The 23,647-nt window shown below is 44.9% G+C and overlaps 1 protein-coding gene across 2 annotated transcripts; it reads right to left on the bottom strand.

The window, feature by feature from the left end:
- Positions 1-678: 678 nt before the first annotated feature.
- DHX57 (DExH-box helicase 57) lies at positions 679-16,446 on the bottom strand. Of its 2 annotated transcripts, XM_056488723.1 has the most exons (24): positions 16,390-16,446; positions 14,872-15,074; positions 14,002-14,154; positions 13,563-13,727; positions 12,407-13,209; positions 10,911-11,107; positions 10,655-10,776; positions 10,207-10,402; positions 9,351-9,475; positions 8,130-8,263; positions 7,282-7,336; positions 6,780-6,976; positions 6,221-6,337; positions 5,816-5,912; positions 5,312-5,485; positions 4,305-4,505; positions 3,577-3,853; positions 2,920-3,015; positions 2,753-2,836; positions 2,495-2,632; positions 1,992-2,066; positions 1,458-1,592; positions 908-1,108; positions 679-822 (listed from the first exon to the last, which is right to left on the bottom strand). In XM_056488723.1, exons 2-24 carry the CDS (start codon positions 15,063-15,065, stop codon positions 679-681), a joined length of 4,080 nt encoding a protein of 1,359 aa, XP_056344698.1. In that variant the 5' UTR covers positions 15,066-15,074; positions 16,390-16,446. The 2 variants fall into 2 exon arrangements, with proteins under 2 accessions (XP_056344698.1, XP_056344699.1); XM_056488724.1 differs by lacking the exons at positions 14,872-15,074; positions 16,390-16,446 and having other exon boundaries at positions 13,563-13,722; positions 14,002-14,088.
- Positions 16,447-23,647: the final 7,201 nt, after the last annotated feature.

Genomic DNA, 23,647 nt, shown 5'->3' with positions numbered 1-23,647 from the left:
TTTTACTTCTTCCCAGTGCAGGAAGGACTGGAATAGCCTCTCAAAACATCCATCCACACAGTCCTGGAGTTTTATCTTGTCACCACAGCAACCTGCACTGATCCAACACCACACTGACTGATCCAGGACATCCCGCCCCAGGCCATCGTCTGAATTTCAGAACCTCTACACATAAATCAAAATAAACCTTGTTCACTTGCACAAGGGCTTTGAGTTGTACTGCAAACAGAGGAGCCCTGGTCAGCCAAAACTGTCTCAGTAAAATCTTGGTCAAAAGAGAAAAGTGAGTTTAAACCAACTGGGCAGTAGGTGCCTATGTTATATGCCTCTAGCCATGACTATTTACAGAAACAGCTGGCTACCAGGCATTTGTGTGACCAGAAAACATGACTGCCAGGGTACAGTCCCATTAAAAACCACTCCGGTTTCTATTCCTTCTGCAAGAGTTGCCATTTTCCCAGTTCTCAGAGTCTACTGTAAGTCACCTTAATTTCAACAAGCAAGCAAACCAAAGGAAAAAAAAAAAACAACCTAAAACTCAACAGTACAGTTGCCAGCCTTTTCTTCCAGAGGTCAATGCCACGTTTTGAAGCAATCAATACATCAGGACACTCATGTTACTTGGTCTGTTCTCAGGCAGTGGCCATGGGTGATTCTTTACAGAAAGCTGTTCTGACGTCACTGCGTGGTCACAAGCTTGACAATCATCCCAATGATCCGAGAGCCACGGGGGCACATGCACAAATCCATGCTGGGATTCTTGATTTTATCCTGCAGCAGCTGGTCCAGCTCACAGCGCAGCTCCTTCACCAGCTCGGCCACCTAACACACGTGGTGAAACAGAGACAAGGCTCAGGCCCATCCCCAGCTCTGCAGCTCCCCCAGCACGGCCCATCCTGCTCCTCACCTGGTGAGAGGCAGCCACGAAGCGTATCCAGCCGTCATCCAGGGAAATGACGAAGTCGCCCTTGAGCAGCTGGATGTGCACCTGGCCGCCGCCCAGCAGCACCAGCGGGTACACGGACACCATGCTGCAGTCGCGGATGAACACGCGGCTCGTCTTGATCTTCTCGTGGTACACCAGGTACGGGCTCTCAAAGTGCCTGGTCTGGGACAGGGACACGCAGCCGGGTCAGTGACACTGCTCCTCCTGCCTCTGCCTCTTCTGCTGCTGCAGAGAGCAGCTAGCGTGCCTGAAAGTGCACCTGCAGCACTGACAGACCCTCCTTGACCCGTAACAGCTGCCAACAACTGTTTGGAGTTTAACTCTGTGCCCAAGAGGACACTCCTAACTCAGGAATGCACCATTATTTACAATCCTAGCATAGGATTGCGCAATCATTAAGATTTTTTATTTTAAACATCAACAGGGAGCCTCACTGTAATGTTAAATGCTCAAGCAAAGGTGATTTCTTTTATAAAAAACAGCATGCTTTGCAGAAAAAAAGCATTCTGACCTGATAATTCACAGATGAAGGATGAATATGAACATAACCATCATTTTTAGTAACAAACTTCAGCTCTTCTGCTTTTGGTTGCATTTTGACTGCTCCTGTACTGGTCTTTTGGTATTTACCCTCTGGCTTTTTCACCTGTATGGTAAGAAAAAATGTTATAAAAAATCTGTACCAGAAAACCTTTTAAGTTTTTCAAAAACAAATTCTGTAGTAGCAACATATCAAGTCACTGGAGACAGGTATTACACTCCAGGTACTGTCTAACCCTGACTTCCTTTGTAAACTGAGCATTCTAAAAAGATGTAATTTTAAATGGCTTCTTAACATTTGCAGCTGGCCTCTGTGTGACACTGCAATCAGCCTATAGGAACAGCAGCAATACAAACTGGAGCTCTGCTCCAGTCTCTGACACCACAAGCAGCAAACTTTGGCAACCCAAGCCAGGCTCAAGGCTGCCACACTGAGCCCAAATGAAAGCAGGCTGTGTGGATATGCTAGACAGAAAACGAAAAAAACGAAAAAGCATTCCTTTACCTGGACAACATTGGGATACAGTGCAGCACACAACATAGCTGAGATCAGCTTGATGTTCTCTGCATTTGAATTTGCCTGTGAAATCAATAGATCATTAGGGATCCTACAGTTCAGTGTGTAAAGCCCTGCCCCAGGAATGGCTGAATTCCTGAAACTGATTCACTTTGATATCTGCTCTCTTGTGCTTGACAGAGGAGGACAAGTCATGCTCCTCAGGCTGGACCTGGGCTGTGTTTCCCCCCACTATCAATGGAACAAATTGGCCACCACTTTCCTGGTGCCCAGCTGAATTGTTCTCTGACATCTGGCTACAAAGTGGCTTGCACCCTAGAGAAAGCAAGCACAAATTGTCCCAAAGCACAAAAAATCCTACAACTACCAAACCCCGATCACCCTGATCATCATGTAACCTCAGGACATCTCTGGCCCCAGCCGTTCTGAAGACTGCCCACGTGAAAAACTGCAGCAGCATTTTGAAGCACTGATGAAATGGTGTGAATTACCTCCTCTCCTGTGGCATCCAACACACCATCGCCTCCTTGGGACCACTTCTTCTCAATATCCCTGGCTCTCAATCCCTCCTTCACAAAGCCAATGTCAGAAAGCAGCTCTGCAAACTGCCTCTTCAGGCTGGCAATTTCCTACAACGGACAGCGCGCTGTGACAGCTGCCACACCCAGCAAGAGCAGTCTGCCCCAGTGGCTCCTTTCTGTCACTGGGATTCTGCCAGTCCCTCTGCCAGGCCACAAACACTGACTTACCTGAAGAACTCTTACTGACAGGAAGTTCTCCCTGCAGTAGTTGTAGCTTGCTTGAGAGCCCTCTTTGATACTTAAACGCCATCCCTGATTGAGATTAATAAAACATTTCTGCTTGAATTTCAAACACATCACAAAACCCCAAGAGAGGCAACTGTGTTTTAACTCACCTTATAGGCCTGGAGAAGGGCCAGGTAGTCACTGTTTCCTACTGCAAACTCCAGCTTCTTTTTGTTTGCTTCTTCCCTTTTATCCCATGGTGACACCTAGACAGGCAGTAACAGGTTAGTGTGTTCTTCCCCTCACCACTTGGATGAGCCATTCTAGAGCTACATGCTACATTCTCTTTGGTATTTTCACAGCAGCTCACAGGCCAGAATGCAAATTTTCCCTGTGGATAACAGAAAATATGAGGCATTCAAAAGAGCACCTGATTCAAAAAGCCAAAGTGTCAGTGAAGATACCAACGGAGATCTAAACTGACCTCTGCATTCACAGCTCAGATATGTCAGCTCCATCATTGTCACTGTTTCACAATTTATATTACCAGTAATTTTCCCACCAAATTCAGACAAAATGTGTGCACTTCCTAGCTACAAATTAAAAATAACATTCACTGTTTCTACTGAACATAAATACCACTCTTGCTGCTACTACACGGTTTAGAACTTCTCCTTATAACTGGACTGTTTTAACAAGCACTGCATCAATACAAAAACAATGCAGGTTGAAAAGAAGAATTAAAACACTCAAGTGTCACGTACTGTAAGTCACAACAACATTTTGCTGCCGCACAAAAACACAGCCCTTGGGCTAAGAATACTTACAAAAGGTGACTTAAAGGCCAAGCTGGCTGCTATGGTCAGCGCAGGATCCAGGCAGCGGAAGATGGTGCCAAACAACATGAGTTTGCCAATCCTGACATCCACAGGCAGCGAAGCCAAGTGGTATCCCAGAGGGGTGAGCTTCTCATCAGCAGTTAAGGCTCCCAGGTCCTGCAGTCGCACCTTTGATGCCTGCAAAGACTCAGTCCTAGGGGGCTCGATCAGTCGTGAGAAGACAGAGTGAAGACTCTGCTCAGAAAACATCTCCAGGATCTTAATTCTTAAGAGGAGGGGATGGAAAGTTAAAAAGAAAAAAGAAAGAAAGAAAAAAACCAGCTTAGTTCCATACACAATTTAAAAAAAGCAAGTTTTTGTAAAAAAACAGAAGGAAAAAAGCCAACAGAAAACATGCTCTCACGAGCACACTCCCTAGAAGAGGGCCTGTAACACAAAGCCGAAGTCAGGGAGCAATGTGGAGTAGTGAGTCTATAAGAACAGATTTCCATTTAGCACACTAAGGTCTGAAATAAAATTTTTACTGCAGAACTGTAATTTGTGCTGCTTTGTTTCCTTTCAGTCCAAAGGGGTGCACAGTGTGCAGCAGGGACAGGAGGGCCTCTTCCTTTAACGTTTGCATGAAGATGGTGCTTGTGCAGGTTGTGGCAGGTGCTCCCTGCAGCAGAGGAAGGACATTTTGTACACAGGCTTTTTCAAGAAACACAACAGCTCACCTCAGACACAGCTGCTCCAAGGGCACCCTCTGTATTTCTGGCAGCTGCTGTTTTACAAGCTGGTGGTTGTAGTGGTGGCTGCTGAAGAGATGGAAGCAGACGCCCGAGGCCACACGTCCTGCCCGCCCTTTCCTCTGCAGAGCGCTGGCCTTGGACACAAAGGTGTCCTCCAGACTTTCCATTCCTTTGCTTGGGTCATATCTACAGGAGAGCAAGAGACAAGCTTGTATTCACAGAGCCACAGAATGCTTTGGCTTGGGACCTTAAAGATCATCCAATTCCACCAACTTCCATATTTACAGGAAAATGAACCAGTCTAAACCTTCTGAATAAGGTCATCTCTGTGGGTAAAAAAGTTGACAGTGTAAGAAGAAAGAAGAAGCAGAAAGTTGCTGACAAACAAAGAGTTGTCAACCCAAGTAAAATGACATTTATATCAACCAATTAGATTAAAAAAAAAATGTGTGCTTGCCTCGTAGGCAATACACAGCTACCAATCAAATAATGCGTGACTTTGCAATCCAAGATAAGAAGTAAATATAAACAATGCTTAGAAGCACAACAAACAGCTTTTGCTTGATTCACATTGTGCAGAGTCTTCTCTCCTCAAGGTTCCACCTGTCCAGCATGACCTTAAACCCTTCCAGGGATGGGGCAGCCACAGCTTCTCTGGAAAATCAGTGCCAGTGCCTCATGACAGTAAAGACTTTCTTCCTAATATCCAATCTAAACCTGCCCTCTTTCAGACTGAAGCCCTTTTACCCCCTGTCCTGTCACCTGCCCTTGTAAGGAGAGCACAGAGAACAGGCTGGAGGTTGCGAAGGCAGATGCTGCCAACTTCTGTATGGATACAATTCCCACTCCTGCACTTGGAACTGAGTTTAGACTGGCTTTCTTCCCCTCATGGCAGCTTTCTACAGCCCAAGTTTCCTTCCAGGTTTTCTCAGCCCTTTGGAAAACTCCAGGCTTAAACAGTTTACAAAACCCTGAGGAATGAATGCCAGTACCTTTTCTCTTTCATTTTTCCAGAGTCAATCACGTAGACCACATCATCGATGGTGACAGATGTCTCTGCAATGTTGGTAGAGATGATAATTTTGGTAACTCCTGCAGGAGGCCTGAGGAACACAGACTGCTGCTCTTCACTGGACAGTGAGGAATGAAGTGGATAAACCACACACCTGCAAGGAAAACAGCACAACATGCTCAGGGCACCTCCAGCCTCTTCCTTCTTGGGAACGATCTGCCTGCACACACATTTGCCTCATTAGACACTGTCCAGAGAGTCACTTCTCCTTGTAACCATCCAAGGCCAAATACAACCACAACTAAATGTAACTCAGCAAACACTCTGATACAAATCAAGGGCTGAGATTTCAGCAGTCTGGATCATGACTTATTACCCTGATATTTAATAAAGTTTATTTATCCCTGGATAAAGGCAGGCTTTGTGTGAAATGACTCTTTATTTATGGGTAAAGACTGACTGTTTTGGAGCTTTTCTGCCTCACCTCTTGCTGTGCCTGTTATTAAAAAGAGCATTAGTCTGAAGCTGCTCATAAAGCATCTTGATTTCTGCCAGGCCAGGCAAAAATACCAACACAGCACCTATAAATGCAGATTAAAAAAAAAAAAAAAATCAGTCAACAAAAAGGACAGCACAATATTTCATTAATGTGAAATTATTGTACCAAAAAATGCACACAAGATGTAACAGTCCTTCACAAAAGACTTTTCAAAGTAGACAATTTTCTCACCTTCCCCTCTCCCATGTATATCAAAAGCTTTGTAAATCAACTAGATTTTTTTTTTCAAAAATAGCTACAGAAACTCTGCATGCAAATCACTAGCATTGGGCTGTCCAAGAAGCTCCCAAGAATCTTCTTTTGTTTATGTCCCAAGGACAATGAAATTACCTGGGGGGTATGAATGTCTGCCAGCAACTATCCATTCCAGCAAGGCTTCAATTAATTCTAGATTAACTTTGTCCAAGTCCATGACTGACATTGTTTTTAACACTGCCTTGCTGACCCCTAGGAAAAAAGAAACAAAACATGCAGTAAATCCATGTCTTGTAAAAAACATCTGTGGATGCATAGGACCAGTTACAGCTTTGCTTAAAGAGCACCTGGCCTAGACTTGAAGAGGGCAAATCCATGCTGTGCCTCAATCAAAGCTGCTTCAGCAAGAATAGATACAGAGAGCAAAGTGAAACTAACAAGGCATCTGAAAAGGGCTGTAAAGAGACAGCAGCTGAAAATTGTCCATTTTCAGATGCTATGTAGTTTCAGCCAAGATGTTTGCTGTAGTTTAAAAGAACAATAGGTTCTCTTTTATTTTTTTAAACTGGCAGGAAGTTTCTCATCTAGAACTTCTCAAGTGCAAAACTCTGAATTATAGGTAAGCATTCAGCTTACAGTGCTAATATCCCACACTGTCTGTGTGCCAATTTATTAAATTTAAGAAGGAGTTCACCTTTATATCGTGTAAGGAGCTGCTTCAGAGTTAATTTCTGGTCTGGGTCTGAATCTCTGACCACTGTATCAGTGGTTTCCAGAAGGCCAGCACGCCTCAGATCTTCCTCTACTTCTTCAAATGCAGTTCTTTTGTGTCTGTCACTCTGTTCTTGCTTTACCTTCCTCCTATAGGGACTGCTGTCCTCTAAAGCATACCTGGACAGTAGAAGAACATTTGGTGGTGTGGAAAGAAGCCCAACAGTCTCCTGCTAATAATTAACTACAGAGACAGGGTATCCAAAACATTTTTTTGTAAGTCTGAGAGGAACTTTGTATAAACCACAGATAAAATGAAGGTCAAGGTGCTTTACTAAAGCTCCAAGAGTGCAGGTGATGGGGGAGATCTGAGAGGATTTAAATAAATTTTTAAACAAATGCACAGAATTACTGCAGTCTCAAGGTCAAAAGTGCAACCTCAACCTCACCATTCAAATGCATCTGAGAATGTGAGAATTTCACACCTTGTCATTGCAATCACATCTTCCAGAAAAAACTGCTCCACAGGAAATGTTCGACCTGAAAGGCAACATGAGAATAAATCTATCTACAGATAGCACGGAGAAAAGAGGAAAAAGACCAAAGATTATTGTAATTTTATATAGATTATTATGGCATACATTGGCTACACAGCTCTCACCTACACTGCACTCTTCAATGCAATTTCTGACTAGGGCAAACAGTGGGTACCTTCCAAGCATGAGTGCTCAAGGCCAGGTCAGATGGGGCTTTGAGCAACCTGGTCCAGTGAAAGGGCATCCCTGCCCATGGCAGGGGGTAGAACTAGATCACCTCTAAGGTCCCTTCCATCCCAAACCAATCTAGGACTCCATGGCAGCATGCACAATGCACTCACACAGGCAGGGAAGGGCTGATACACTTATGGGGAACACACCCATGTTACTCTCCTGCTCCACAGCATAAATCAGGAATTTAAAAGGCACAACTGGCTACACATCCAGCTGGATCCTCTCACTGATCCTTTTCTCACAAGGATACAGAAGAGTTGACAGCTGTGGTGAAACTAACCCAGGGAACCATGTAATGCACACACCTTAAAATGATTGTCTTCTGAGGAGGGGAATATGGTATACATAATAATATGGTATATGTCTGGTATACAGACAGCACAAAAATGGTCAAAATTTCCAAGTCCTTTCTCTCCTAAATCTCATCAGTCTCTCCCTCTAAGTCTTCAGCATTCTATTTCTTGTATACATCCTCATCTTGAATTGACAAACACTTTGCAAGGAGAAATAGTGAGAACAAATCTCTGATATAATAAATGATAATAAAAAGTAATGATTTTCACCTGGTATGTTAATGATTGGACAGGAGTGAAAGTACTGAGAGAAAAGCTCAGCATTCAGGGTGGCACTCATCAGTATAATGCGCAGGTCTGGCCTCTGAACCATTATATCCTTCAAAACCAGCAGCAGGAAGTCACTGAAGAAAACAGGCAAAAGAACATTTGAATGACTTCAGTGTTAACTTTCACAGTACTGTTCTCCACTTTCCTGGTGTTTTCCAACAGCACAGCAACACCATCACAGAAACATGAGCTTGTTGGAATGGCCTAGTGAAAGGCCATCTGCAAATCTGACTCTTTTCTGGTTGTCCCTTACTGGAGTGTCAGGATTACTTAGCAAAACCATTTAAACAACAAAAAGTTTTCTAAATTACTTACATTAATGGCAACACAAGAACATCAGATAAGAAATTAACTCAAAGTAACGGATGAGTCCTTTCTGCTCCTCTTCTGCACTGGAAGAGTTACTCAAACTTACCACTCTTCCCTGTTCACTGTATTTTTCCCTACATATTTATAGCTTTTGTGGCTATGACTAGAATACTGGCTTGAAGTGATTTTAAATAAGAAGGAAGAGAGACACAAGCCCTTTTAAGTGGCTAAAATACCTCATGAGCTGCAGAATAATGGGTAGGAGAAAAGCCTCCTAGAAACCCACTGCACTGCAGTGTTTGAGAAGGAAAAAGAAAAGGATGCTTGCCACTTAATTTACAGAGACACTGACAGACATTATCTTTTGCATGTGATCAGCAGGTAAGTGGGGTAAAACTGCAGGAGGCTGGAGCAGGATAGCATGAGACTGTCTAGTAAAACCTACAGACTGGAAGGAAATGTGAGCTTTTGTCCCTTGCTCTGTTGAAGCCTGCATCAGGAGAAAAAATTCCCCAAAAGGCACGTGAAGAATTATGGCATTTGATAAAAGTTGAAACGAGGAAACCATTAAGAAACAGACAGATCTAATTAAAAAGCTACTTAACTCTCCAGCCCCATCCAAAACCTCTTTGCAACACTGCTGCAATGTGAGGGCACATTGGAGGCACAGCAATTTATGAGAGATGTGCTCTCTCACAAGCAGCTGCAGCACAAATTCCTACTGCCCAAAGACAAGAACCTAAACCCAAACTCCTTCCTCCATCCCATATTAATGCCACAGGATCAGCTACTTGCACCTTATCCTACTAATGATGTTTCTTCATTTTGCTTACAGGATAAGAGATTATTTACCTTTCTTCTGTTCTTTCGTGAACTTCATCAACAATAACATGAGTGACTCCCTGCAAAGTCAGATCTCCTTCCAGCCTTCTCAACAGCACACCAGTAGTGCAGTACAAAAGCCTGGTAGCTGAGGACTTGAAGGGTAAGACAAAGCATTCAGTTGACTCTGGGCAAATTAACACAGTGCAAAGAAAATATCTGCTGCTCTAAAGCAATTGGTTTCAGCTCAGAGCCAGGTTTGACTGAGAGGGAACAAGCAAGTCCTGCTGGAGATGGATTTTAATTTCTTGACCGACACTGACAACACCTGATTCTTACCAAGGAAAATTGCTACCTACCAGAAAAACATGAACTGCTTTTCCTGTGGATATTGTTTTCTGACAAACAACTCAGATCTCTCTTCCTAGAAAGATTTGGTAAGTCTCTTCTGGCATACTTCTTGGAAAAAGCAATCAGCTGCAACACAGACAAAACTTCACTTCCAAAACAGCAGTTTCTGTCTGGCTGTAGCTGTACCCTTCAGTCTCCACTAGGGAGACACATGGGAATGGCAAAAGGCAGAAAAGCAGGCAGTAGCCTTCCAAAGGACAGCAGGATTACTCACACTCTCAAACCCCTTCACCTCACTCAACAGAAAGCAAACCTGCAAGACACAGCACTGCACTCTCATTCTGAAAAGTGAGCTATGCAACTTGAGATGAAATAAAATATAGGACACGTTTCATAATATTATATGAAATACAGATGATACAAACTTGCTTATCTCACTGCGTGGCAGGTACAGGGCAGAGATTCTGTACACTAGAGAAGCACTAAGCACATTTTAACAGGAGTAAACGAAAACCAGCAAGCAAAGCAGAGGTACCTTTACACTTTCCAGACGGATCTGATATCCAACAGTGAGTCCAATCCTTTCTGCTCTTTCCTTGGCTACACGTTCAGCCACGGAAATGGCAGAGATCCTGCGAGGCTGAGTGCAGATGATGTTTGCAACTCTGCTTGGAGAGCCTTGCAATGAAGCATCCAAGATAAACTGAGGAATCTGAGTGGTTTTCCCACATCTGCACAACAAAATCAGGAATTAATTAAAAACCCCACAAGTCCAACACCTTTCACCCAAATAAACTGACAGCATTCCACTGGAAATTTGCCTTGTTTCATTAGTGTGATCCTTCACATGAAGTTCACCTAGGACTGCTGTCACTGGTCACAGATGAGCCACCACCCCAACCTTTCCAGAACATGGATCAGGTTTCATGTTATTCTGTATATACTTTGATACATAAAGTCTGTGTGTGCAATCACACTCTTACCCTGTCATGCCACTCACAACAAGAACTTGGTGACTCTCAAGCAAACCCAGAATGTTTTCTCTCTCTTGCCATGCAGGGAGCTTCTGTCTTTCATACAGCATGGACTGGAAGTGCCTGGAAGACTGATGGATAAAAACAGACAGCACAGCAGTAAGAACACCACTGGGATGGAACAGGACCATCTGAAACAACAGCCTGTCTCTTAAATATCTATTTCTCTAAAGTAAACAACGGAACTATGTTCTGCACATTGTACCTTTTTCTGCCGAAACTGTGCGCAGATTTTAACATTTTCATTATACAGAGACTTTGCCTGCACGTCATATTTTTTGGAAAGCTTTTTCTTCAAGTTCACATAACTCTCACTCTCCACAACAACTTGTCCAGGCTCTTCTTTCTCCTCCTCCTCTTCTGCCACCACCTCTTCTTCCTGAGTCTCTGACACTGTTGAGGCTAGAGAAAGAAAGTGTACATTTAAATACTACTATTACTAAGGAATGGGCAATGCAGTAAAGAGAGATGTTCCAGCAGCATCCCCAACAAAGAACCTTGTTAGACTGGCCCTGCGGATCTGCAGGACTGCTTCTGACATGCACTTAGCTCAAAACCTCACCTCACCAAATCACCCACAGCTTCTCCAGCCCCATCCCACCTGTTCCTGCACCAGGGGCTGGATGGCCACACAGGGAGCCAGGATGATTAAGTGGTTTGCCTTCCTGAATGTTTTCCATGTGCCTCAGCTCACCTTTCCAATACACAACCACTTCTGTGCAGCACAAAATGCTTTGATGGTAGCACCGCTTATATATTACCATAGTTTTAATTAATTAATTGATAAGCCACTGCCAGGTACTTTTAAACCAGGCACTTCAGTCCCTTTGCCTATCAACTGAAGCAGGATTTGCTCAGACTGCCAGCCAGCCCTTGAAAGTTTTAAGGCTACTTTTACCAAAAAAAGGTATTTTATAGTATAAGGAATCTTTTCTAACTAAAGAAAAATTTTTGGAGTCTCAGCTTGGAACAAAGCTGTCTTTCTGCAGAGGTGTTTAAAAAATGGAATACTTTGTCTTACTGTAGCAAAAACACAGTTTATCACTATTTAAGTGCTCTTGAAAAAAGCTTGCCTTAGATAAAAGTAGTTTTGGAATTGAGAGCTTGAAAGTCCCCCTGCCACAAGTGACAAGCCTCAACTCTCCCCCTGTGAAATCAACCTGTTTACACCAGTATAAAGAGAAAGGGATTGTATCTTGAACAACATTCTATAACCACTTGCCACATTTGCTCAGCCTTAAATCACCTTTGTAAGCAAATTTTGAGGAGCTGTTGGTAATTTTAAGTGATCTAAAAAAAGAGGTTTTTGAACTGATGAGTCGCAGATGCAGCAAAGCTTGCGAACAACCTTCCCTGTTCCCTTCCAAGCACACTTCACTGGTCCATTCTGATGAGCTCACACCTTCCAGTGCTTTCCATGGATTGTGCTGCAATGGGCATCACTCACTCTGCCAAACCAAACTCTGTGCTCCTTGAACTCAGTTCTGGCCAGCACACAGAACCTCTCTGCTGCAGCTTGATTACAGAAAGAACTTCCTGAGGCACAGACAGATCACGGATCTGGCTCACCACATGACTTTAGTCTCCAGAAATAGATTTGGAACAGATGGCTGAACTGGGGGCTCTGCCTCGTCTCTCTTTTCTCTTTTAAATCTTTCTGACTATTCTTAGCCCAGAAACCATAAAGGAGATTTGGTGTACCTTCAGCTTGTTGATTTGAAGCAGGTGCACTCTCTGTCTGTGGCCTTACAGGAGGTGCTGCCAGGAGGGACACAGGAGGAACACTGAACTTGTGTTGAGTATTGCTCAGTAGCTCACTGATCTCATGTTCATCTTCTAAACAAGTCACCAAGGTGTACACCACTGGCTCATGAGACTCTGCAGCTGCCAAGGCCTTTCCAAAGAGGAATTCAGCGATGTGCAGACGACAAGCAAGAGGCAGATTCTCGTCAGTGGAGTAAAATGCCACAAGAGGTGCCTGAAGAGGATACTTGTTCTCATCAGGAAATCTTATTTCAAGTTCATATACAGGACCATCACTATGTCTGAGATGAGCATCGTCTACAAAGTTCTTGGAAGCATTTAGTGGATGGTTTGGAGGGAATTCATGTCTAAATCTGCATTTTGAACCAAATCTGCAGCCTCCTTGGCAGTAAAATTTACATATTTCCTTTGAAGTCTCTTTTGTTGCATCCCTTGTACTGTTTTGTTTAGATTTTCTGAGCCTGTGGGCTAGGTAGTCCAATTCCAAACTAAAAGTCCAAACACGATTTTTAATTCTTTCTACAAATTTTTCTCCATAAATTGACCGGAGGGCAAAAGCTTCTTCTTGTCTCTGCTCTAAACATTCCTCCTGACTGGCTTCAGCAGCTGCTGCAGAAACCTGCATCTTCTCTCCAAACCTTTCAGAGAAGCACTGCAATAGCAAATACTCCAATGATGCCCCAATATTGCCATTGCAAGATCTCAGCACTGCCCTACAACGCTCACAGTCAAAACCATACCTGCACCAAAACAGAGAAAAGAGGGCACAGGTGAGTTAGAGGCTCTTATGAAGCAAAATAACCACAGATCTGCTTGATGAGGCTCACAGTAAGGGAGCATGCAAGGCACTGCTTCACACCTCAGAATGTAGCACTTAATAGTTTCAGGGTTAGATTTCCCCACACAACTACAGAAATTAAACTCTTCAGAAAAAGCTGTCACACAAAAAAGGCTCCCAAAAAAAGCAAAAGTATTGAATAAATATCCATGTCTGAGCAAAATGGTTGAAGAACACCGGCAAGAAGGGCTGACAGAGTACTGAGACCAGTGATCTATTTCTTCATGACACAAATTATTCACTAAAAAGCATCACCTGGAGAGTTTGTGCACAGCAAATGAAGACACTTCACTGTCTACAATTCTGTGCTCAGCTGGCTTAGCAGACAACCTTGGCATTACATCAGAAGCTTCCTGCTCTGTTGACCAGCACTGTTCATCATCGAGGTAATCGGGCTCATCATCTTCTCCTCCAGCTACACTGATAAAAAGAGTTATCAAGTGAAAATGAAACAAAATTGAACTGTTGAGTAGACATAAAACTCTGCCTCTGCAGCTTCAAATCCTTAATTTAAATGAAAGATTTGGCCACCCCTTTCCCTGAGTTAATATTGTAGAAGAACAAAGCAGAATTGAAACCATAAGATTTGAGATTAAAAGTTAAGGAAAAAAATACTGTTTCCATTTCTAACAGTATGCCTGCTAAAGCATGCTCATGTAGAAGAGCTGGAAGCAGTGCCTCCATTTAAACTAACTCTGATTCAGGAGCCAGCTCCTGCCCTTGCAGCTCTTGAAGAAGTTCTTTCACTCTTCTCTGGTTCTCTGATGTCATGTGTATGGTCTGCAGAGGCATTTTTGCTTCAGGTCTCTGCTTCATTTGTCCTCCTCTTCTGGCAGAGGCACTTACTCTGAAAATTAAAATAGGAAATAACCATGAATTATTTGCCCGGCTCAAATATTTGTGACTGAATTGGGATGTTAGGGCCCAAACTTGTAATTCAAAACAGGAAAAATCAAAATAAGAGAAATCTATCACCTAAGGATTATTCATCTGTATTCACTCATATGTGACCAGGATTTATGTGTCTTTATCTGCACACACATGTACTGTATCTTATGTCACATCAAAAACTATTTACTGAACACTTTGCTAGGTAAAGCTGTTCTCAGACTAATGCAACCACATATTTCTAAGCTAGATGGCTCAGAACACACACATACTAAACTAAAACCAAACTAATTCTAAACTGTTGATTTTCCATGGCCCAGCTTCTGCTTTGTAATACACAAATATTAATATCCTGTGTTTATTAGTGTGTTCTCACCAAAAGTGTCCTGAAATTACTTTATGACCAAAGAAGAAATTCAGAGGTCCTAATCTTTAAAAAAATAAAACACTTTCCTAGATATCAAATTTATAAAACAGTAATTCAAAAAAATACATGTAAAAACTGCTTCATACTGAAACACTTTCATCACCCTTTCACTCTTCTCTATATTCAAACATATCCAAAAACCAGGCCCAAATGTCTACATATGACAAGATCCAAAAGAGTGTCCCAAACAACCCTAAGTACCCCAGACATCTCTACACCATTCCCCCCCCCCCAAATTAACAGAAATACCTGGATTCTAGCCTTGGTTCCTCAAAGAGACAAAAATCATCTCCATCATCCCAGATTTTGGTTGAACATTTCCTATTTCCACCAAGCTGAGACTTGTTTGAATGGCTACTGCTGCCTCCTCGTTTTCCACCGCCTCCTCTCCCTCGTCCTCCTCCTCTGTTGGGCTTTCCTCTTTTCCTCCCTGCCCAACTCATGTTTCCTTGCTGAAGAAGAGGAAAAAACAGCTCTTAGTTGTGAAGGTGATTGATTAAGCATATTGTGTATGTCAGAGCACACATTATTTGTTTTTCTACGTGACACGGCACTCTCTCAAACCACTGTGATTATCTGCATGTTGGTGTGCCTGTATGCACCTGGAGCAAAAAAATATTCTTCTGGAACATTGTTTAGTAACTTCTGTGGCTTTAGAAAACAAAATATGATGATATTCTTCTTTTTCTTCTTCTTCGTATTATTATTATTATTATTATTAATAATAATAATAATATAGATAAATAATATAATTTAAGTTATAAATAAATAAATATTATTATGAGGAATATTAAATAATATTCCTTAGCCAAAAGCTGCAAGTTTTGACAAAACTCTCTGTCAAAAGCATGAGCCTACCATCAGTGCTGGTAGGAACCGGGAACCCCCGTTCCACCACTCAGAACCTTCTTGGATCCATGAAGCCCACGGGACAAACGCCCAAGGGAAATTTCACAGAAGAAAGCAGCTTCTGCCCCATCACTTTTTAACTCAGCATCTTGAAGGGCTGAGACTAAAAGAGCCAAAGCCGAAGATATAATGGGGATTTTTCACGTTATCTCACACCGGGCTCCGCCCTGCAGGGAGCTGCCCGGGCTGAATGAGCGGGCTCGCCTTGGGAAGCAGCGGCCTCCCCTTCCCACAGCAGCGTCCTCCCAGCGCTGACAGCAGCCCCTTAGGGCTGAGCAGCTGCCAGTAACACATCCAACATGAACACATCTCCCACTGCACCTCCTGCTAATGGGACGCTATTGCAGGGAAGAGGTGAGTCCGGCAGGAGCTTATTTTATTCCCAACATCTTTACACTGGCACCTCCACAGCCAGGACAAGAACTGATGTGGCCACGCACAAGCAAGAGCCCAAACGAGGGCTTGGAAAGAAGCAAATTCCCTTTTTTGTCGCCGGGGCTGGACGGGAGCTCACAGCCGAGCTGACCCCGCTCGGAGCAGTTTGGCAAAGTGAGGGAGTCAGGAGGGAGACCATGGCAGGTGCCCCGAGGCCGCTGTCACACAGGGTTCTGTCTCTCAGCTCAGAGCACACAGCCCCGGGCACGGAGCAGCTCCGACCCTCCCCGCACACCCTCACGGGTGTCTGGGGACCCTCAATCCTCTCCCAGCCCCGCGTTCCCCGGACCTCATCCCCTCTCTGCCCACCTCCCCTCAGCCGCCATCGCAGAGCCCCCCACCTCCCTTTTCCTCCAGCCCCGCTCTCCGCGGGACTGTGACACCCCCGGGAGCTCCACCACCCCTTTCCTTCAGCATTCCCACCTCTCCGCCCGGCACCTCCCGGACTCCCCGACCCGGATCCGCGGCCTTTCCCTTCCGGGCCACGGCAGCTCCGCCCACCCCGCCCGCCCCGCTCCCCTCAGGCGGCGCCCGGCACTGTGAGAATTACGCGTGGCTTTAAGCAGCTCTGCGTTTTAATGTCTGAATGTGTGTGGCTGTAACAGTGACACGGGCTGTTTGTTTCTCAGCGGGCATGCTGATTTTTAAAGCATCACTCGTATTGCCACGTAAAGACGAGAACCATGGTTGATAATCTTTGTGGGTGCTCTCTGCACCAACCCCACAAGTTACCGAGGGAGCTGAGAGAGCTCGGCCAGGAGAAGAGGAGGCTCAGGGGGGCTTTTATTACTCTCTAGAATTCCCTGACACGAGCAGCCAGGTGGGGAAAAAAAAGGAGGCTCGGGGGGATTTTGTCACTCTAAATTCCCTGACAGAAGTAGCCAGGTGGGAGAAAATGAGGCTCGGAGGGTTTTATCACTCTCTACAATTCCCCTCCAGCAGCCAGGTGGGGGTCGGCCTCTTCTCCCAGGCTACAAGTGACAAGGCTTTGAGTTGTGCCAGGGAAGGTTTAGATTGTGTATGAGGAGAGGTGTTTATGGAAAGGGTGGCCAGGCATTGGAATCACACAGGGAATCGCCATCCTTGGAAGTGTTAACCCTGGGATGTGGCGCTTGGGGACGGGTTGGGTTTTTGGTGGGCCTGGCAGTGTTGGGTTAATGGCTGTACTCGGTGATCTGGCAGGTCTCCAACCTTCACTACAAGACCGAGTGTGGGGGATTAAAAGGGAGGAAAGCCGTACCAGTTTCAGAGTGAGGTATTCTCACACATAAGTGACAAGAGCCCCCAAAGCCGTGTCACTGAGGCGGGAGAGGCCTCTCTGCACACAGATCCCTGCACACGCAGGCTCACCCCTGACAGCTGCCCTGCAGCACATCCTGTCGGGTCTTGACTCTGTGGATGGAGACTCCACAGCCCCACCAGGCAACCTGTACCAGGTTGGAATTCAGAGCAAAAAACTACCATAAAACTACCAAAAAAGAAAAAAAAAAAAAAAATACACACTGGTTTGGCTGCATAAGAACCACCACAGCCCCTAACCGAGAGGCAACACTTGCCATGAGGGTGTTTCCTCAGGGTCCTTCTACAGATGGTGGCCACAGCCACCACTCTGATGGTCCGTTTGGGTCTGCTCTGCCCCATAAAGGCTCTCCACCATCCCCAGAAGGGGAAGAATGGTTCATAGGAATGCTGCTGGCTCACCCTCCGTGCCACCCAAGGTGCCTGCTCCAGCAGGACTTTTGTGCTCCATGGACCCACCTCTGGGAACAGCCTGTCCACAGGAGATGGAGAGTCAGCTCCAGGAGAAGTGGCTCTCTACAGCAGAAGAAATTGCATGATCTCATGGGATTTTGCCTCTCAGATGCTTTCTTGTCTTGAAGTGAAAATACTTCTATTCTCATGCATATATACACTATTCTCATTTCCTAGAGGGACTGCAAAAGGACACCTGAGTTTTGCTTGAGGGGAACAGTTGATTTTGTTCAATTTTCTTGCCTTTTGCTTCTGAAGCTCAAAAAACAACAAACAAACAAAACAAAAACAAAACCACAACAAACAAACAAACAAACAAACAAATTAAATACTGTGTCCTCTGTCCCTAGTCCTTGACTTCAGACGAAGTAGCATCTTCCAGAGAGCTTCTGTTAATTTAGGAGCCTGTCCTTTCAGTTTCTTTGCTTGGCTCCACGTTTATCTCTGCTGCACAGCAATTATACTGATTTAGGTTGTGCAGCTTCACATTTCTGTGAAATGTTTTCTGCCTGGAGGGTGTCTTCGAAGCAGATCTTTGTGTTTCAGGGAGAAATTATTCTGCCTTTTGTTACTGTGCCTCCTCCTTTATGTCTCTCTGTTCTTATGCTTCACAGTAACTCTGTGGACTGGCCCAAGCACTGCCCTGACAGCCCTGCCCTGACAGCCCTGCCCTTGGGTTATTTCCATTCTCCACATGCTTTCTTGAGGCCCTTCAGTGAAGGGTTGATCCTCAGGGAAGAAATGGAGCAGGTGTGGAGGGCTGCTGCTCCCCACCATCCAAGCCTTTATATATTTTTACTCAAAATTTTTCATCATGTAGCAAGAAAGAGAAAATACACAAGTGCTGGTTGTCCCCTGCCATGGCTACTTTAGCAACCTTGCCCTTGGCCCCTGTGCCTTCTTGGCCCTGGCATCCCTAGGAAAGCCAGGCTGTCAGCAGACAGGGAGGAGCCTGTCCCATTTCCCTGTCCCCAACTGGAGGTGGTCTTTTTTGGATGCCACAGGAGGTATTTAAGATCCTCAGAGCCTGGCAAAGCAGCACAGCCAGCGCATGGCCCCACATGGCCCCCACTGCCGTCACTTCCCAGGGCTCCTCACCCTCCCTCCCCAGCCCTGTGCAATGCTAATTAAAAAGTCAGAAAGTCTGCCTCGCCTTCTTCCAAGTGCACAGTCCTGGTTTTTGCATGGGCATGCGAGGATGTGACCTGAAGATTATATAATTAGAAGGCTTTTGTTATGCTTGCATTTCAAATCAGTGATTAGCATGTGACAGTCCCATCCTGGGAAACGTCAAGCCTCCATTGCTCTCCTCTCTCTCTCTCTCTCCTTTTTTGCACAGTGCTAATTCCCAGCTCTAGCAACCGCCAGTGCTGAAGGATCTTCAACTAGCCTGGGGTAAGTTTAAAATTTACTCAGCTTGGGATGAAGAGTGGGGTTAATTATGGCATTTTTCATATTATTGGAAAAAACTAGAGCCATAACTAACTATATTGTGCGTGCAGCTCATAAAATGACATTTAAAGTGTTTTGCATCTTTAGTGCCCACAGTTATTTTCGGCAGATTTCTTCTAAGATTCTGAATGGAGATCCAGCTTCTTAGTGTGCTGGATAATCTTGTTAGGCTGCATTTATAGTGAGGTCTCTAAAATAGTTTTAAAAAGTCTTTTTTTTGCTCTCACCATTTACAAGCTAGATTAAAGTATTATGCTGAATTGACTTATTTGGATGACAACTGCATTAGAGTTAGTTGGAGACAAAGTGCAAGAGTGATGAGAGTAAATAACTGATTTTTTGTTCTCTTTAGAGGACTGGGGTTTGCTCTCCAAGTGGGATATATAAAGCAGCCAGCAATCTCAGCCAGCAGCATTGAGAGAGTCACTAGGAAGATCCCAAGCATTTATTTAGGAAAACTGTGGATGCTTAACAACTGAAGCAGCAAAAGTGCACATGGATTCCCCTGCACTGTCACCCATGTCATGATTTCAGAAGCAGAATGGGACAGGAAGCCAGATAAATAGTAAAAGCTGTGCTCCAAGGCTAGGCTGTGAAGCTTTACTGAACCCTGCCTGCTTGCATGCTGAAGCTTGGTGTACTCCCTCAGTCTTTTTATCCTGTGATCCTCTGCACAGCTGATTCTCTCCCCCAGTTGTGTCATTCCATGTTGGGGGGAGCACTGGGAGGGGGAGCATGGTCACACAGATGCAGTTCAGGCTGCAGGACCTGCCTCTCCTCTCTGCACCATGGCTTTGTGCAGGAACTCCACTCCTGTGCTGCCTCAAGGGCACAACTCGCTGGGACCTCATCCATCCGTCCATCCATCCATCCATCCATCCATCCATCCATCCATCCATCCATCCATCAATCCATCCCTTTTCCCTCAGGGATCTCATGGAAGTGGGTGCTGGCCCAGGCTCTGTTAACAGGTTGGGTGCTGTTCTGGGAGGGAGAGGCTGCTGTGCCAGCTGCTCGTGCAAGGCACCAGGGCAGGATACTTTGGTGGTCACCAGTGGCCAGCAGCATGGCAATCACTAACAGCAGAGGTTCCAGCAGATTTGGCAGAGGGGGCAAATATATCTTTATGCCATGATGGAGGAATCTGGTGGCTTTAACACGTTCAAATTATTCTCTGGGCTTTGCTCTGGAGATACTGTTCTGACTAGATGAGAGCTGCAGGAGTGTAAATGAGTTTTAGTGCTCAGCTCTGAAGAAACAAGCACATCTTTGCCATTTCTTGTCCTTAAAGCAGGGGACCTGGGCTTGAATGGCAGGCCAAGACAGCCTGGGAATGGCTACATGTGACTGGGTACTGAGCCTGGCCAGTGGGGACCTTGCACAGGAACAATAACATCTCCTTGTTGATAATGGAACTATCCTGTGGTGGGCTGGCACGTCAGGCAAATCTTGGATTTGCCACAGGTGGAGGTAGTGGTTTAGGAAACCACTGAACTTGCTGCTGATGTGCACATGGATTCATGTATGTGTATACAGGGAGGGACTTGCTCAGGACTGAGACAAAAACATGAAGGGGAGAATCCTCTCCAGCTTTTAACTGCCTCAAGGGGGCTGTAAAGAAGGTGGAGTCCAGAATCTTCCCAGAGGTGCACAGTGAAAGGCAGGGGGTACAAGCTGCAGCTAAGGGAAACTCCAACTGGATGTGAGGAAAAATATTCTTCTTCAGGGTACTGCAGGGCCCAGAGTGGCTGTGAAGACTTAGTGGGAAAAATATCCTTACCTGAGCTGGACAGAGTCCTGAGGAAGTTTGGCATTACTCTTGATTTGAGCAGGGAGTTGAACTGGAACCACACAAGGGCTCCTGCTCACCTGGCCTCTGCTGTGAGTTTAGCCAGCAGAGGCATGATTCAACCAAGCAGCCCCCATCCAGGGTCTTAGGGCCAAATACCACTCCTGTTTTCCAACCCGTTTTTGCACCCTTTAGGCACAAGCCAGATGCTGTTCAGCCAACTCAGGCTCCCTGAAATCCTGGTCCCTGGTGAGGACAGTGTTAACAGCTTCTCCACCCACAGCTGGGGGGAAGAGAGGACAAACCTTCCCTCCAAACCAGGGCAAGGTTCATGTTCTCTTCCAGTGATGAGGAAGGAGTGATTAGTTTTGTTTCTTATATTCAGCAATTCAGAAGATCCAAGGGGAGAGAGGCAATGTTACATATTCACAGAGTACAGCAGTGAGCCCTAATTTCTGAAAAGTAGCCAATTTAAAGTAACGAACCAAGCAGTAACTGAGAAAATTGCAGGGTGCATATAGAGGACAGACAAAGACAGTTACTCTGGTAAAACAGATTTTCTGGACCCACTTAACCAAGGTCAACCTACTTTGCAGCACAGTCAGATAGCAAAACTCCTGGTTTGCCTGGAGCAGGAGGTGATGGCGGAATCCCCGGCGTCCCAGTTTCAAAGACGCATTCCTGAGTTCTGCAGAGGACACAGACTGTGCTTAAACATGTCCTTAATAGAATATGCAGAAAATATGCTAAAAAGAAATTAATTAATTTCCAGCAAAATGCTGTTTTCTTTGTTTTCAGTGAAAACAGGGGAGGTTCATGTTTCTTTCATATGTTTTGTCTTTCCTACTTGTTTGTCTTCCCTCAGCATTGCAAAAGCAATTCTGAATTTTAAAACCAGTTCTCTGTTAAGCACACTAGTCCTAGTTCAACGGCCCAATAACGAAAGTCTCTAGAATTTTCTGTGATGCTGATTAATTTAAATTGGGAGCAAAGTTGTAACAACTTTGCTAGTGAAGTTGAATTTATAAGTCTATTTTACTCAGAAACACACACTTAAATACCTTGTCCTCAAAACTTCTGGAGAGATTTAGCTACTTTAAAAACAAGTCTCATTTTTGTCATTCTCTGGAATACCTAATACCAGAAAAAGAAAATTTTTTTTTTTTTTTTTTTTTTTTTTTCTGAAGACGGCTGGCACACAGAGCATATAGTGTGAGGCTGAGTGAGTCAGGTTTGTCCAGCTTGGGGAAAGGAAGGCTATGAGACTTCTACGGCCATCTGCAATTATATTTACTTAATAGGGGTTGTAGTCCAGACAGCCAGGCTTTTCTCACAGACACAATGAAAGGACAAATGGCCATGGGCACAAACTCCAACACAAGAAATCTTGATTTTCCATAAGGAAAAAATTCTTCCTCATAGGAGCAGTATAGCTCCAGTATGCAGGCACAGAAATTCTCTAACCTGGGACATACCTAGAACTTGACTAGGTATGGCCCTGAGTAACCTGGTCTAGCTTTGGGTTTAGCCCTGCTTTGAGTCAGATAACTGCCCATCTAAACTCTGTAATGACTCTAAGTCTTCAGAACAAAAAAAACCCCCCCAAAAAAAACCCCCAAAAAAACCCCCCCAAAAAAACCCCCAAAAAAACCTGTTGTACTATCAGCTGATTAAAAACAGATGTAACAAACTCTACGATTTATCTCACTGTGGAAGCTTTCCCAGGCTATTTGTACAAAGCCCACTTCAAAGGTCTCTCAACCTTTGCTCAGGTTTTCTACACGCCTCACCCAGGGATCCTCTGTCCTGAGAAGTCAGTGGATCTTCTTAGCAAGGGATCTTATAAACAGCTCTCTTACAAATAATTTAATGTTTTCATTAACCCTCAATCTTAAGATGATGCTTAACCCCAAGTCTGTCCAGCACTGTGCTGGAGGCCTCTCAGTCCATACCCTACAACAAGAGGTCAGCTGGGTATTCTGTGGCACTGATAGTGCCACCACCCTCGTCTCCTGGCAATTCCACACTCAAAAGCCCTCAAGTTTAATGTGTGGTGCCCAAAGCTACACTCCTGACTGCACCAGAAGCACCTGCTTCTGCTCTGATTTCCAGTAGCCACACAGGACTCCTGCATATTTTGCAGTTCTCCCATCTGTTTAATGCTTTGTGCCTTTCTCTGTGCCTGCTACCCTGAACACATCACCCCAGACTTCTCTGGACCACCTTGGCAGAGCTGTGCCAGCAGAGGTCTGTGCCATAATTACACTGGCCACTCCAGTCCCATTAGCAAAGCCAAGGATGACTCACATCGTCCTTCTGCATAGCTGTGTACAACAGGAATGGAGGTAGGAGGTTATTCTAGAGTCCTAAATCACATCTGATTTCCTAGTAAGGCTGGACCAAAGCAGACTTGAATCAAACCCTGGAAAGGGGAAGTGTGGATGTGGGGCAGGACCCATGTTGATAAGAGAAGTGTGAGTTGGTACAATCCATTTTTCTGTGTCTCTGCCCATGTCATTAATCAGGCATAAGGGTCCTAATCCCAGTACCATGTGAGTGATGAGGTGCTTTACCACGGGATTGGCTTGGGCACAGCATCATGCCCTGTTGTCCCTGGTTCCCACAGAGGCTACACCTGTGCACATCGAGGTGCCTTGCAGCACTCCTGTGTCTCCCAGTCAGGGAGGC

This window comes from Oenanthe melanoleuca, chromosome 3 (genome assembly GCF_029582105.1).
Source record: "Oenanthe melanoleuca isolate GR-GAL-2019-014 chromosome 3, OMel1.0, whole genome shotgun sequence".
Taxonomy (NCBI): Eukaryota; Metazoa; Chordata; class Aves; order Passeriformes; family Muscicapidae; genus Oenanthe; species Oenanthe melanoleuca.
The sequence above is the reverse complement of the archived record's forward strand: the minus strand, read 5'-3'. Positions and strand labels throughout refer to the sequence as shown.

Coding starts and splice junctions, on each gene's coding strand:
- DHX57 (XM_056488723.1), bottom strand. CDS start 15,065: ATGAGTTGGGCAGGGAGGAAAAGAGGAAAGCCCAACAGAGGAGGAGGA. Junction 9,476..10,206: donor TCCGTCTGGAAAGTGTAAAG/GTACCTCTGCTT, acceptor TTACCCTTCAAG/TCCTCAGCTACCAGGCTTTT. Junction 3,854..4,304: donor TTGGAGCAGCTGTGTCTGAG/GTGAGCTGTTGT, acceptor CCTCCTCTTAAG/AATTAAGATCCTGGAGATGT.